The 15,889-nt window shown below is 45.3% G+C and overlaps 1 protein-coding gene across 3 annotated transcripts in view; it reads left to right on the top strand.

Moving 5' to 3' along the window:
- Positions 1-15,889, top strand: part of SKA1 (spindle and kinetochore associated complex subunit 1) — a 77,618-nt gene that overhangs the window by 30,292 nt on the left and 31,437 nt on the right. For all 3 annotated transcript variants that reach the window (XM_086960382.1, XM_086960383.1, XM_086960384.1), the window contains 2 exons: positions 6,310-6,434; positions 8,674-8,765. In XM_086960382.1, coding sequence (XP_086816508.1) covers positions 6,310-6,434; positions 8,674-8,765 — 217 coding nt within the window. The remainder of the gene's footprint in view (positions 1-6,309; positions 6,435-8,673; positions 8,766-15,889) is intronic.

The following is a 15,889-nucleotide window of genomic DNA, read 5'->3' on the forward strand; positions in this document are numbered from 1 at the left end:
TATCTGTTAAATGGAAATCTGGGGCCTTTATGTATGATCTTCGCGGCGTCGTTGTGAGGGCACAAGTGGTGTCGGAGCTTTCCGCCAGAGCAGTTGTGCTCTTTAGAACTCCTCCCCATACGTCAGGTCGAGTTTAATCTCCTAATAAACTCGTACATGTCATCCGTGTTGGCAGAATTCCCTCCACACGGTCGCTCCCCCCGCTCCCTCTCTGATCTGCATCGCTGTGTGTGGTATCGTATTTGTTCATCTCGTCCTGCCATTGGTATGGTATTTGTTCATCTCGACCTGCCATTGCTGATCATTTTTTTATCTGTGCAAGATCGTGCCTCACTGCCCCGATTACGTTTTGTTGTGCCTCACTGCCCCGATCCCGTTTTGTTGTGCCTTGTAGCCCGATCCCCTCCCCACTGCATTCTGTGCCATTGCCCTGTTGATTTAAATATTTTCTGTGCCAGATTGTGCCTCACTACCCTCGACCCCGTCCTGCATAGTTTCATTTTCACTCTCTGCTGCCATTTTGTTGTACCTTGTAGCCCGATCCCCTCCCCACTCGCCACCCCGCTCCCGCCTCCCAGCTGCTCCTCCCTTCCACTAGCAACGTAAGGGAAGACCCGTGTTAGCAAGAACTGTGACCGACCTGACCCTGTCGGCACCCAGTCGCTCCACCCGCTCCCTCTCTGATCTGCATCGCTGTGTGTGGTATCGTATTTGTTCATCTCGTCCTGCCATTGGTATCGTATTTGTTCATCTCGTCCTACCATTGCTGATAAAAAAATGTATCTGTGCAAGATCGTGCCTCACTGCCCCGATTACGTTTTGTTGTGCCTCACTGCCTGATCCCGTTTTGTTGTGCCTTGTAGCCCGATCCCCTCCCCACTCGCCACCCCGCTCCCGCCTCCCAGCTGCTCCTCCCTCGCTCCGCCCCCTCCACTCTCCACTTATGACAGCTGCACTTACGCGCAGCGGGCGTGCCCCTTGCGCGCCGAAGGCACGCCAAAGGTAAGCCCGTCTACGCCCGTCCGCGCCTGGACCGCGGCCAACGCCAGAGCCCCTGGACCCCGCAAAATCCACTCCAACCGCCTAACATACGACGCCGCAACCCTCTCTACACTCAACACTGGCCGGCTCTCCGACTGCCACCAAGCCGCCCCAGGACGCACCCATGGACCCTTCCCCTGCCAATCCTGCAAGTTCTGCTGCCTCAGGACCCACACTACATCCATAAACGCCAAACAGAGCTACGACAATAACCACCTGAAGTGCATCCTGCTCAACACCCTCTCGGTCCACAGACACGCCATTGAACTATGGAACCTACTAGACACCACAACGCCGGACGTTGCCTTTCTTACAGAAACCTGGATGAACACCTCATCTGCCCCCGACATCGCCATAGCCATCCCGGACGGTTACAAGATCATCCGAAAGGACCGCATCAACCAAACAGGAGGAGGCATTGCCATCGTCCACAAGAACACCATCCGCATCACGACCAGCTCCGACGACATCCTCACAGCCACCGAACACCTTCACTTCCAGATACACACCGACCCCAAGACCACACTTAGAGGCACCCTCATCTACAGACCACCAGGACCCCGCACACAATTCAGCGAAGACATTACTGACTTTATCAGCCCACACGCCCTCCCCTCCGAGGACTACATTCTCCTAGGGACCCTCAACTTCCACCTGGAAAATAACAACGACAGCAACACCACCACCCTTCTGGACAACCTCGCCAATCTCTGACTCAAACAACTGGTAAACACCCCCACCCACTACGCCGGACACACGCTTGACCCAATCTTCTCCACCAGCAAACACGTCTCCTTCAATCACACCACAGGACTCCACTGGACAGACCACAGCTGCGTCCACTTCAACTTCAGAAAGACCACAACCCACCACCACCCACAACAAGTCCCCCGCAGAAACTGGAACAAAATTACCACCGACCAGCTTACCACATCGCTAAACCAAAACCCTCCCGCAAAATCATCGGACCCAAATCAAGCAGCCATCAATCTCGCACAATGGATCACCCACTGCGCTGACGAACTAGCACCCTGGAAAAACCATCACAACAAGCCAGGTAGCAAAAAAGCCTCCTGGTTCAATGACTACCTCAAGAACTCCAAAAAGAACTGCCGCACCCTCGAGAAAGCCTGGAGAAAAAACCCAACCACAAACAACATGACCGCCCTCAAGGACGCCACCCGCAAACACCACCAGCTGATCCGATCCACCAAGAAATCAGCATTCAAGGATCGACTCGACGACAACGCCCACAACAGCAAGGAAATCTTCAGCATCGTCAAAGAGCTTACCAACCCCAGCTCCGGCACCAACGACATCACTCCCTCTCAAGACCTCTGCGACTCTCTAGCCTCGTTCTTCCACAGCAAAATCGCTGACATACATAATAGCTTCGACGACCAGTCCACCCCCTTACCACCGAACTGAAGCCCCCCACCACCACCCTTTGCGCCTGGAACCCAATCTGCACCGAAGACACCATCCGCTTGATGAACTCCATTCACTCCGGATTACCAACCGACCCATGCCCCCACCACATCTTTAACAAGGCCAACTCCATCATCGCACCCCATCTCAGGGATATCATCAACTGCTCCCTCAACACTGCCATCTTCCCGGAAAGCTGGAAACATGCCGAACTCAATGCCCTCCTGAAGAAACCTACAGCAGACCCCACCGAACTTAAGAACTACCGCCCCATCTCGCTCCTCCCTTTTCCTGCCAAAGTCATAGAGAAGACCGTCAACAGTCAGCTCGCCGCCTTCCTCGAGTCTAACAACTCCCTCGACCCCTCACAGTCCGGCTTCCGAGCAAAACACAGCACCAAAACCACCCTCATCGCAGCCACAGACGACATCCGAACACTACTCGACAACGGGGAAACAGCTGCCCTCATCCTCCTGGACCTCTCCACAGCGTTTGACACGGTCTGTCATAGCACCCTTGTACAACGCCTCAGCAACGTTGGGATACAAGGAAAAGCATTGGATTGGATCATCTCGTTCCTAGCCGGAAGAACCCAGAGAGTCCGCCTCCCCCCTTTCAGATCAGAGGCCACCGAAGTCATCTGCGGCGTACCACAAGGATCATCGCTCAGCCCCACCCTCTTCAACGTCTACATGAGCCCCCTCGCATCCATCGCACGCCAGCACAACCTTAACATCATCTCGACGCACAGCTGATCCTCTCCCTCACCAAAGACCCAAACACCGCCAAAACCAACCTACACGAAGGGATGAAAGACGTAGCCGAGTGGATGAAGAACAGCCGCTTAAAACTGAATTCAGCCAAGACGGAAGTCCTCATCCTAGGATCATCCCCCTCTGCATGGGACGACTTATGGTGGCCACCGGCCCTGGGCAGCACACCCATACCAACGGACCATGCTCGCAACCTGGGATTCAGTCTAGACTCCTCCCTCTCGATGACCAGACAAGTCAACGCCATCTCATCATCATGCTTTAACATCTTACGTATGCTCAGAAAGATCTTCAGATGGATCCCCACTGAAACAAGAAAGACGGTCACCCAAGCACTTGTCACAAGCCGGCTGGACTACGGAAACACCCTCTGCGCCGGAACCACAGCCAAACTACAGAAAAAACTCCAACGCATTCAGAACGCCTCCGCCCGACTCATCCTAGACATACCCCGCCACAATCACATCCCGATCACCTGAGAGACCTTCACTGGCTCCCCGTCAACAAGAGAATAACTTTCCGCCTCCTCACCCACGCACACAAAGCCCTCTACGACCTAGTACCCAAATACCTCAACACACGCCTGACATTCTACACCCCCACCCGCCAACTACGATCGCCCAATCAAGCCCTCACTGTGATTCCACGCATTCGAAGAGCCACCATGGGAGGAAGATCATTCTCCTACTTAGCGGCCAAAACCTGGAATTCTCTCCCCACCCACCTCCGCCTCACACCGAACCACCTCTCCTTCAGAAAACAACTCAAAACTTGGCTATTTGATAGATAGCGACTCCCCCCACCCCCCCCCCCCCCCCCCCCCCCCCTCAAGCGCCTTGAGACCCTTTACTTGACTACTTGACTAGTACCTCTATAGCACCAGATTAAGGTAAGGGGGTTACTGTATGAGACTGGGACAGCCAGACGTCCTGAAGAAGACCGATGTGACCGACCATCAGAGGGCACGCTTCGGTCGAAACATGTTGACACTAGCAGTAAAGGAGGGGTATTAGGGGTTCCTAATTTCCTACTTTAACACCACCATCCACAATCCAGTTTTAATCCTGACCTTGGAACCTATCAATAAAGTTAAATTGGGTATCCAGAAGTCAGTTTTAACTTCACTATTTTTGATTGCACTTTTTGTTCTGTCACAGTACCCAGTCCGGGTTTGTCTTTCCCTGTTGTGAACATTATTGTCACTCTCAGTTTTGTGTTTCACCTTGTCCTTGTATTTTACGTTTCCCCCCCCCCATGCTCCGCCCTGAGCGTGGCTACGCCTGGGCGTCGCAGCAGACCCGATGATGAAGCATGTCACACACATGGTGTGTGAGGGAGGGCAGTTTTTCATAATACACAACTGTGTCACGGCTGGTACGCTTTGTTATATGTTTTTCTTTCCATCCACCCCTCTTCGTGTATATTATATTGCCTTTATGTATGACCCAGTGGCACACCTGACCCCCTGTGCCTCGACAGGGTCAACCTCCTCCTTTCATCTTTCATATGGTTCAATGCACGGTGTACCTCATTGCACCTAAACGTTTCTATTCTGTTTTTCAAAACAGTACAATGCACGCCTCATCACATAACTTCCCATTCTCATGTGCCACTTAGTTTCCTACACACTAAAGGAGCTGTCATTCAAAACTGCAGTGAAATCCGGTTCTACAGTTACGTATATGAACAGTGAGGGAAACTACATCAGCAACACACTCTTATACCCCTAGTGTAGATGTGGTTATAGGTTAGGAGTAAAGACCCCACACCAATTACTTTCTTTCTAGCAAATTCCCACTATGGCCCAAAGCACGAAAGGCCACTGCTTCTCAGATTCCACCCTCTCTCATTACCAAGAAATGCAACAGTTCCGACTGAGAGTATTTGGTAATGCTGGGTAATCTGTTGTCTGCTTTTCCCAGTGGTAGAGTTAGATCAGTCTGACAATCCTCTATGACATATTCTCTCATATAAATTTGTTTGTCACCCTCTGTATATTTCTTATCTACTTGGAGCAAGGTCTGGAGAAGGTAAAAATAAGTTTCGGTAGATTGTTCATCTTCACTGTGGTTAGTCTATCCACCCAAGCGAGGATACTCATGCGCCAAAATTACAGCTCACCTTGTATTGCAGTCACTTGCAGGTCAAAGTGTTTTTACAGTAGTTTTTCTATAGAAACTGTACCGATCCAATTGGGTACATAATGTAGACCTTGGTCCAAAAGAATGGGATTTGATTTTGCACCTCTGTCACGTCATCGTTTGGGATGTGGATGCTCAATACTTGTGGCTTTCGTGTGTGACCTTAAACCCTAATGTTTTCCCAAATATCTCCCAATTCCTTTAGCAGAGAGGGTGTTGGTCTCAGAACGTTTGTTAGTGAAAGTAGTATGTCCTCTGCATTCATAGTTAATTTCTATTCATACCCCTCAGATGTACCATTTTGGCAGACCTGTCCCTCCAGGCAAACTCCTTCGTTAACATACAAATCAGTGGGGGAGTATGGAAAACTCTGCCTTATACCTTGTACCATTTTGTATCTCAAATACACACAATGACCTGATTCAGGCAGTCGGTCTGTTATAGCTACAGAGTGTCCGGTCTCTAAATTTAGATCCAAACACAAAAGTCTGCAATGTCACACTTAGCAATCGCCAATGAACCCTGTTGAACGCTTTCTAAGCCTCTGTTGAAATCAGTGTAGTGTTTTTTTGTGTTCAATGAATGTCCTCAACTATATGCTAAATTTTCTTTGATTTGGCAGTCTTTAATTACGGTAAGTAAATCTTGCGCTGAATAATATCAGTGTTGTGTGTCTTACCGTCCCATTTCTGCAAGGTTTAAGCCAGGAGCATTGTCAGGCTTCCAACGGGCGAGGCATGAATTTCTTGGAGAGTTTTTAGTTTAATTCTGCCTGTGACTCCAGATGATGTGGAAGTATATCTTCTGAAATCTTTATTCTCATTCACTTCTACTAGGCCACAGGTTTCTCGATAGTAGCAATGTAATCAGTGATTGATTTAAACAGATTTTCAATCTGAATCGCTCTTATTTTTATAATTCCACAGGTCAAGATAACTCATTGGCGACTGTACTAGGTAAAATTGCAGAGGAAAGTCATGCGCTGTATCTTCTGCTCAATAGGTTGGAACGAGAAGTTCAACGCCAGGAAAACTTGTCAAATTCACTGAAGGTATAAAATACACATGCATTTGTTTACAAAACACAGAAACAAGAGTAATAATTTATTTTCTAGTTCTGTGCTCGCTTGCAATTTCACAGATTTGGTTCTAGTGTGTGATGACATGCAGTAGGGCTTAGAAATAGAAAATCCTTAAGAAAAGGTACGAATACATATATGGGATTCTTACTTCAAACTTCAATAAAGAGCAAGCAAAGGCCCAATATTGTTTAGTTGTAAATTATAGTTTTGACTGCCTTATGCTAAGAATAGTTTTCTTGTACAGGTGTCATTTGTATGCACGTACACTATTAACCCCTTCACTGCGGCGGCAATTCCGCCGCAGTGCTAGGGGGTGGGGGGGCCGCACGGCTCACCTGCGCTTGTGACGGAACCGCTCCGTCACGCGCCTCCGGTGAGCTGTGCTAGTGACAGAACGGTTCCGTCACGAACGCGCCCGCTCAATAGAACGCGCCGCGCAGGCGCGAAATCAGCGCTGCTCGGGCGCGTCGAGCGGGCCGTGACTGAACCGTTCCGTCACTAGCACAGCTCACCCGAGGTGCGTGACGGAACGGTTCCGTCATAAGCGCCGAACGGGTTAAAGCAGCAAGCACACAGGGCCTCTTATTTGATAAGTAAAAAAACTAAGATAGCTCAGGAACATGAGTGTTCAGTCCATTATCCCATAGGTTGTTGATTTAAGTCTCTTCAAGCTGGCTCTGTATTTCATCTTCCAGAGCGTAATAACAGAAATGCATTTCTGCTGGGTACTAATCAGTTGGATATTGTACCCATGAGCTCTACCAATGAGATTTATAGCGGAGTGTTGTACAGCTGCTTGATCTAAGGTTCATTATACTCTTAAAATGCACTTGATGGAGGTATGTCATACAATATAATACCAACATATCCATGGACGTTTTACTGTTGAATTTGCCACTCGAAGATCTGAAGACATAAAGGTTGTATTTGTTTTTAGAAGGTGTAGTTGTAGGTAAGCTGATTCCCCAAGCAGCCTTTGCTCAAAGTACAGTTTGGGCCCACAATAGCTGTAGTTGTCCTCCATCATCACGTGTTCAAATAATCAAAAGTCATTTACTTATAAATAGTGCATTGTGACAATCTAACTATATTATTATGAAGAGATGAGAATATATATATATATATATATATATATATATATATATATAATATATTCTCATCTATATCTCATGGTGCAGCAAGGTAATGATATAATATATATATATATATATATATATATATATATATATATATATATATATATATATTATATCATTACCTTGCTGCACCATTGAGAATTGTTTTGCTGCCTCAAAGAATTTTCTGACAATGGAGTGGCAACCCTGCAAAGGACTCCTTGACTATTGGATGGGCTAGTATTTCCTCCATTGCTACCACAGATTGATGGATCATTTATTGTATCTCTAATTGATTGAGTGACACGATGTAGGTATTACCCTATCAATATGTGTAGAATGGATTTCCCACTTATATTTTTAACATTCTACAGTGATTGTTTCCTTGGTAGTTTGTGAAAACAGACCTCAAAATACATTTAGCAAAAATATTGTCTCCAAAAATGGACTACTGAAATCTTGATATTGCGTAAACATATTATTCTATATAAAGTTCTACCTGCACCTAACTCGACTATTCAGCACTCAAGCCTATGTTGCTAGAGTTAGAATTGTTAATTAGCCTAGTCCTAAAATTGGTTATGGGTTAGTTAGGGTGAACATGAGAATTCACTAAAGTTCACAGTTGGGTAACAAAATATTTATGCAATGTCACAATTTTGGCTTTCTTTGTTGGGGAGTGTGTTTTGCAATTTGTTTTCACTCTAAACAGTTTGACTTGTCTATGTTTTTCTCTACTTAGTCTCCCGATACTAACACCAACCTATTCTTTCGGTCCCAAATTACTCTAAAATGTAGAAGACACATCACATAGGTATAAGATTGGATAACTGGCTGCAAGGTAGTGATGGATGAGGCTACTCTTGGGTCCTCAGCCTTACATTTCTTTGGTATCTGTAATAGTTTTTTTCCGGTCCTCTCCATATGTTGACCACATTCTAAAAAGTTGATGAATCTACATACACTACCAGAGTTACTGCTTACTAAACTGCCCTGTATCAAGTTCAAAATGGTAAAGGTACTCTTGTTTCTTTGTTTATTATTTCTGCGGAGAATTGAGTTCAACAAAATGTGAAATAATATCTTTTTCTTAGGAACTTGAACTCTCCATCAAAGAAGACCACATGGCAGCTACACACCTGAAAGAAAATATTCCCCCACACCTGCCAAAGAAAACCAAAAACTGGTAGGTTAAGTTTTACAGCTGTTGGTAACACGTGTGGTTGGTAGTTTTACCATTGGTCGTGTATTATAGAGCCTTCTCCTGGATCAATTTGTGTGTATGTTTTGTAGTCTCCCTAGTAGAGGGAGAGTCATTGTAAACTTCAGGCTCTCTATTTTGCCTTCTTTACCCTTTCTTACACTTTTTGTTTTCTCTCCCAACTTCTTTTGCTTCTCTTGAACATTATCTACCTTGTTCGTTCTATCTCCATGCTCACTTGTCCCATCTCTTTTTCCTTTATCCCTTTAAGTTTTCCTGCCCCTTCTATTCTTTCCTTTTCACTGTTTCTTTTCCCTCCTTTTCTACCCTTTCTGTCTCTTCTCTCATTCTCTTCCCTAAGTCATCTTCCATATTTGTTACCTTACCATATTGGTTGCCCTTTTCTGCATCTCGTCTTCCTCCTCAATATGCTTATCACTTCTATTGTTTTCTTTTCCCACATCACCTTTACCCTCTTTTCTATTACCCTGTTATTACCTTATCTTGTTTTCTCTGTCATTTCCTCTCAAACTCACAAGATTACACCTCCAGATATTCCATCATTTGAAAGAATAGATTGTAGTTTTTTAGGTCTCGACTATTCTATCCCGTAGGGATAGATAGGCGAGTATATAGTAGGCAGTTCAAAATCTCTACCACGCTGCGGATCGCGTCCAGTTCATGTGGACACAATCACGCGCATTGTCAACAGCTGCCACAACTACGCGGATTTTTTAAGTTGAGCCTAGCTATTGCGTAAGCAATCGCTATGCGAGAGATATAGAGGGGCACCAGAAAATCCTGCCAAGAGGGCTTTTGAATGCGGATTATGGCAAGTGCATGTGTTCCGGGTGCGCGCTCGCCATTTGCTCCCCTCCCCCCATCAGACTTGAAAGGAAGCCGCTCGCACACCACCATTTGTCTAAGCCTCGGCATCAGATTTAAAAGAAGACGCTACCCCGCCCACCCCCCCATCAGTCTTCAAATGAACATGCTCCCGAACTTGCTGGCCTCGCTCTCGTGAGCCTTTATTTATTTGTTTTCATGGTCTGTTCTTCATCCAGCTCTCTCTCTCCTTACCTCTACTTATCCTCTCTCTCGCTTTCAGCCTTGTCATTCTTTGTCTTTCCTCCCACATCTCTCCATCCCATGCCCTCCCCATGCTGCTCTCCTTTATCTCTTCTTCCTCCCAGCTGAGAAAGCTCTTGTGAGACCCCCCGTCCCTTCTCTCGCACCCTCTCCCTCCTGTCTCCCTGATATCTATCGCCAGTCCCAGTGCTCACATCATTCGCCTGTCTCTCTGCCTGCCTTTTGTTCTCATGGTCTCCTCTTTCTGTCTCCATTTTTTACTAACAGCCGCCTCCCTCCCTGCCCTCTTCCTGCAGCCTGCCTCTTCCTCCCCTACCATGATAAACTGTCATTTTCCATTGTAAGCGCACGTTCACCCAGAAGGGCATCCTGGCGCTGAATAACAGATATTCATTTTCACCCAACTCAATTGTACTTATGTTATCGACCTTAGTAGGAGGAAAGGCAGAGTGCAGCGCGGCGGGACACACGCTAACCGGGCGCACCCACATACAATGTGAGACTTATTAATCTAGAATCCCTCAGGCAGCACAAGCGGAATCTATTACTGGAGGCTAAGCATACGGTCTACTGTTAGTCAACTGAGGGGTACTCATTTTAACAGTCTCAGAGGATGAAAGGTTGAGCCAGGGATGTCTGCGTTTTACACTTTTAACTGGCAGCCTACGCTGTGATCCACTGAGTGGTTGGTAACCCAGTGATACGTCTACCCTCATTCGGAGAGCGAGGACCCCACTCTTTTATAGGAAACAGGCCTCTAGTCATTTCACGTGTGGCCCCTGGAAACATGAATCTACTCTAATGCACGTGACTGAAAGTATTACCAACACGTATTTATTTGTAAGCGCACGTTCACCCAGAAGGGCATCTTGGCGCTGAATAACAGATATTCATTTCCCCCAACTCAATTGTACTCATGTTATCGACCTTAGTAGGAGGAAAGGCTGAGTGCACTCGCTGGGATTTGACCCAGTGGCCATGTGGCAAAAGACAGGCCCCTACAGTGGACCTATTAGTCCACTAAGCCACCGGAAGTATTAGCTACCCATGGAAGTCACTACCGGTGACAAGTCACAGATGTGAAAGGTCAGAAGCTATACAGAGGCAGATGAAGAGAGAGTCACTGCAATCCAGCTTCTTTCTCCCATCTTATGTATTTGCTAAAACGCAGAACTAACACCAAGGAAACGCAGAAGGAGTGGCTAACAATATTTTTAGCTTCAGTGGATGGGTGGCTACTTCTTTTCATCGAAGGCTGCATAACTTTGAAACAGCTTCTCACAAAACATCAGAATAATGCAGCCTTCCCTCCTCCCAGCAAAACACCACTCTCGTTTTCTGTAGGGCACTGACCGCCAGTGTCTGTCCGACTGCTGGTGCCAGGGCATTGCAGGCTCTCCACAATTGCCACATTTAGAGGACTCCCAGTGATGGCAAGGCCGATGAAAATTTGGGAGATCTCTGTGGCAAGGACAAGCCCCATGCTTTGTTTTGAAGATCTCCACAGCAAAGGCAACAGGCATGTCACATTTTCAGGACACCCACAGCAAATGTCTGACATGGCAATCTTACAGCACAGCCAATTTACATATAATGAGCTGAATTAGCATCATTTGCATGAGAGGGTCATCTGCAATCCCGGCTCAGGTTTGAAGAAAATGCTTGCCTCCCCTGGGTTAGACTCCAAGGCCCACGTGCCAAGTTCCAATCACTCCTTTATGGTATTCCAGGAGTATCTGCTCTCTCCGTCACCGGGACACCACCCTCACCCACCCTCACACTCACCACCCTCACCCTCACAAACCACTCACCCTCACCCTCACCCCCTCAGACCCCCACCCTCACACCCCATCACCCTCACACACCTCCTCACCCACCTACTCACCCTCACCCACCCTCACACCCCCTCACACCCCCCTCACCCACCCTCACACCCTCACACTCACACACTCACACCCTCACACTCACACCCTCACTCTCACACTACCTCACCCTCATACACCCTCCCTCACCCCCTCACTCTCACCCACCCTCACTCTCACAACCCCTCACCCACCCTCACTCACACACCCTCACCAGCATAGCATAACAAAACATAGCCTAACAAAACACACCATAGCACGTCATAACAAAAAAAGCATAGGACCGCAAAACATAGCATAGCATAACAAAACAAAGCATAGGACAGCAAAACATAGCATAGCAAAACACAACAAAGCATAGAATAACAAAACACAACAAAACATAGCATAGCATAACAAAACATAGCATAACAAAGCATAGCATAATATAACAAAGCATAACAAAACATAGCATAGTATAACAAAACATAGCTTAGCATAACAAAACACAACAAAACACAACAAAACATAGCATAACATAACATAAAACAAAGCATAGCATAACAAAACATAGCATGACAAAACACAACATAGCATAACAAAACACAACAAAACATAGCATTGCAAATCATAGCAAAACCTAGCATAGCATAACAAAACACAACAAAACATAGCATAGCATAGCAAAACAAAGCATAGCATAATAAAACAAAGCATAGCATAAAAAAATAGCATCGCATAACAAAGCATAGCAAAAAACAACAAAGCATAGCATAACAACACACAACAAAGCATAGCATAACAAAACAAGCATAGGATAGCAAAACTAAACATAGCATAACAAAACAAAGCATAGGATAGGAAAACGAAACCGCATAGCATAACAAAACATAGCATAAGAAAACACAACACATAGCATAACAAAACATAGCAAAGCACAACAAAACATAGCATAGCTTAACAAAACACAACAACACATAGCATAGCAAAACATAGCATACCAAACACAACAAAACATAGCATAGCATAACAAAACACAGCATAGCAAAACAAAGCATAGCATAATAAAACACAACATAGCATAGCATAACAAAACATAGCATAGCATAACAAAGAATAGCATAGCAAAACATAGCATATCAAAACATAGCATAGCATAACAAAACACAGCATAGCATAGCATAACAAATCAAAGCATAGGATAGCAAAGAATAGCATAACTTAACAAAACAAAACATAGGATAGCAAAACAAAACATAGCATAGCATACGCATCACTCTGCACCACCACAGCATCACTCAGGGGCACCACAACATCACTATGCGCTACCACAGCATCACTTGTTCGCCATCACAACATCACTCAGCGCCACCACAGCATCAATCTGTGCAACCATTCAACAACACCTGGATCACATATGTTCTCTCAATGTTTTAAGCTTTATTATGTAACTATGTAACAAAAAGATATTAATATTTCACTTCTGTTCCTGGATTTTCGTCACCATAAAATACACTGAACATAATCTTAACTAAAGTTATTTACAAAACTTTAAGCTATTACCATTATAAATTACGATAACTTTCATTTAAGTATTAATTATTGAAATAAAATTAAAAGCCAGTGTTATTTGTAATATCAATACATGTAAGTCACGTAAATAAAACACATATTGCATTACAAATGCTATAGGTGTCACATTTGCGAAAGTTATAAGTATTGGCATTGTAAATGACAAAGCTATTAATTTTGCTATTTTCAAAAACAAAACATAAATAAAAAATGTGTCATTTGTAATACCAATAGCTCAAACTTTCCTAATGCGAGACCTATTGCATTGCAAATGCTTGTACTGTAAGCGATCAATAGATAGCATATTCTGTGTGGAAGTTGAGTTTTAGTGCTTACTTAGTGTGAGAAGTTTGGCTACTGGTAAAACCTACTCAAGCAGCAATCCCAATCCTTGTCATGGTGATGTCACAAGCAAACCCCAAATCAACCTGTGCTTAACCCTCTGGTAGATTGGCACAAAAGCACAGAGGCTTAACTTGGAGGCGAAGTGCTGAGTATTTATTCAGCACTTCAAACCGTAATAATGTGAAACACACCACATGGAAATTCGCACACCACTTTGGAAAAATAGAGCAACATTTATTAAATACTGTAAGACCAAAACAACAAAAATACAATCAGTACTACCGGAGATATGCACTTTTAAAGTTTTAAGTGTAAATAGCGCCAAAAAGTACAAAGCACCAACTTTGGTTGCCCTGTACCGGGAAAACATCACAAGTATAATCCAACCTGCGTCAAGGATGCATCAAACATCGGTGGTTCCAAGGGCACTGCGGGCTACGATGCGAAGTCCTGTGTTGGGGTTGTGTCGCACAGCAGTTCTGATGCAGAGTTTGGTAAGATGATGCACCTTGCAGTGGCTCCAATGTGGAGTTTCTGGGATGCTGTGGGTTGGGATTAGTTAGTTCTGCTGGCGCAGCAGTTGAGTTAGCAGAGCACCGTCGGGCCCACTTCCGAGGGTCTAGGACAGGGGTGGCACCACTTGGGGCAGTGGTGGGGGGGTGGGTATGACTCATGGCTGGTAGAGTCCAGTTGCTAGTTTCAATATGGAGGACGTCTGTTCTGTCCCTGAAGCTTTTGATCAGGATGCCATTCAACAAGCCCTTGGGGTCCAGTCCTTCTCACTAAGGCAGGAGGGTAGCAGGGCAGGAGAGTGGCAGTCCTTTTTCTTAGTCTTCCACAGGTCCAGATGTGTACTGAAGAGTCAGGTCTGAGGTCGAATATTTATACCTGGTGCCTACTTTGAAGTAGTATACTTGTGGTTTCCACCCCTCAGAGGAGTTAGAATTTCTTGCCTCCCTGCCATGGCCCCAACTGGTCAGAGCTCACAAAAGACTAGTGACACACCCTATGTGATTGTGTACTCAGACAGAGCCTTTGTGGTGTGCAAGCGGGTAGGTGACAGCTCCTCCTCCTCATTAAGTCGGAGTTGCCCATCTAGCCAACACCTATTCCTCCTTTTTCTCACTGTCTGGGAGCAATCCACACATACCAACTACCAGCTAAACTTAGTCATGGGACTCAAGAATAGGTTGCAGGCACCAAATGGTTAGGACAAGAAAACTAGTGATTTTAATTACAATTCCCTACACACCAAAGTCGAACTGTGTACCTGCTCCCCATTGAATGTTATCACGTATTAACTGTAATCAGGTAAGCCAATGTTGTTGTATCGGAGACGTAGGGCTTGCAGTTGTGAAAAAACAAATGTAGGGGTTTTTCAATACCAGGACATACAAAACTTAAAAGTACATGTCTACCTTTGCAAATTCACTGCTCCTTGTCCTCTGGGCTGTTCGGGGCCTTCCCTAGGGACGATTTATATGTATTAAAAAGGAAGGTTTGGGCCTGGCAAAAGGCTCATTTTGCCACGTCAAAGTGGGAGTTCAAAACTGCACTACAATGGCAGGCCTGAGACGTTTTTAAAGGGCTACTTTAGTGGTTGGCACAATAAGTGCTGCAGGCCCAATCCCTCCAGCTCTTGGGACATGTCTATGTATGTTTGCTTGGACGTGAACATCCTCCTGTGTGGAGAGTGAATATGTTGCTGAAAGGACCAGAATATCATCTTACATGATACAACAGTGTCAGAATTGTGCTATCTAAATCATCACTAATTTGCTGACCTGGCCACTATGCTATGCACATGGAGCATTTGCAGCAGTATCATTGCTGCTATAAGGATTACGGAGGTTAATTAGAGTTTGGTGGATTAAGAACAATTGGTGAATGTCCCATTCCTGCTGTTTAGAACGTATTCAAGAGTATACAGTCTAAACTAGGTAGATGGGATATCTCCCAATTTTGTCACATGCCTTGAATCTGCCAAACTCAATTAAACTCTGTAGTTCTTTAATAATGTGCCCCAATAAGGAAAGTAAAAGCCACATTGTAATGATTACATTTTCATTACACTTGCATTCCTTGTCAAGCAGTAGTTCTAACGATCTTGTTCTGAGGCAGACACCAAACCCAAAATTCCTTCATAAATCAGGTGAGAGATCACCGAGGAAGACAGTTGCCAGTAAAATTTATTAAAGTTTCATTAAAAAGTTCTATTTTACTAGTGGGAAGTTTTTGAGGTTTCCTCAACAATTTAACAGA

This window comes from Lissotriton vulgaris, chromosome 3_1, assembly GCF_964263255.1.
Source record: "Lissotriton vulgaris chromosome 3_1, aLisVul1.2, whole genome shotgun sequence".
Classification (NCBI taxonomy): domain Eukaryota; kingdom Metazoa; phylum Chordata; class Amphibia; order Caudata; family Salamandridae; genus Lissotriton; species Lissotriton vulgaris.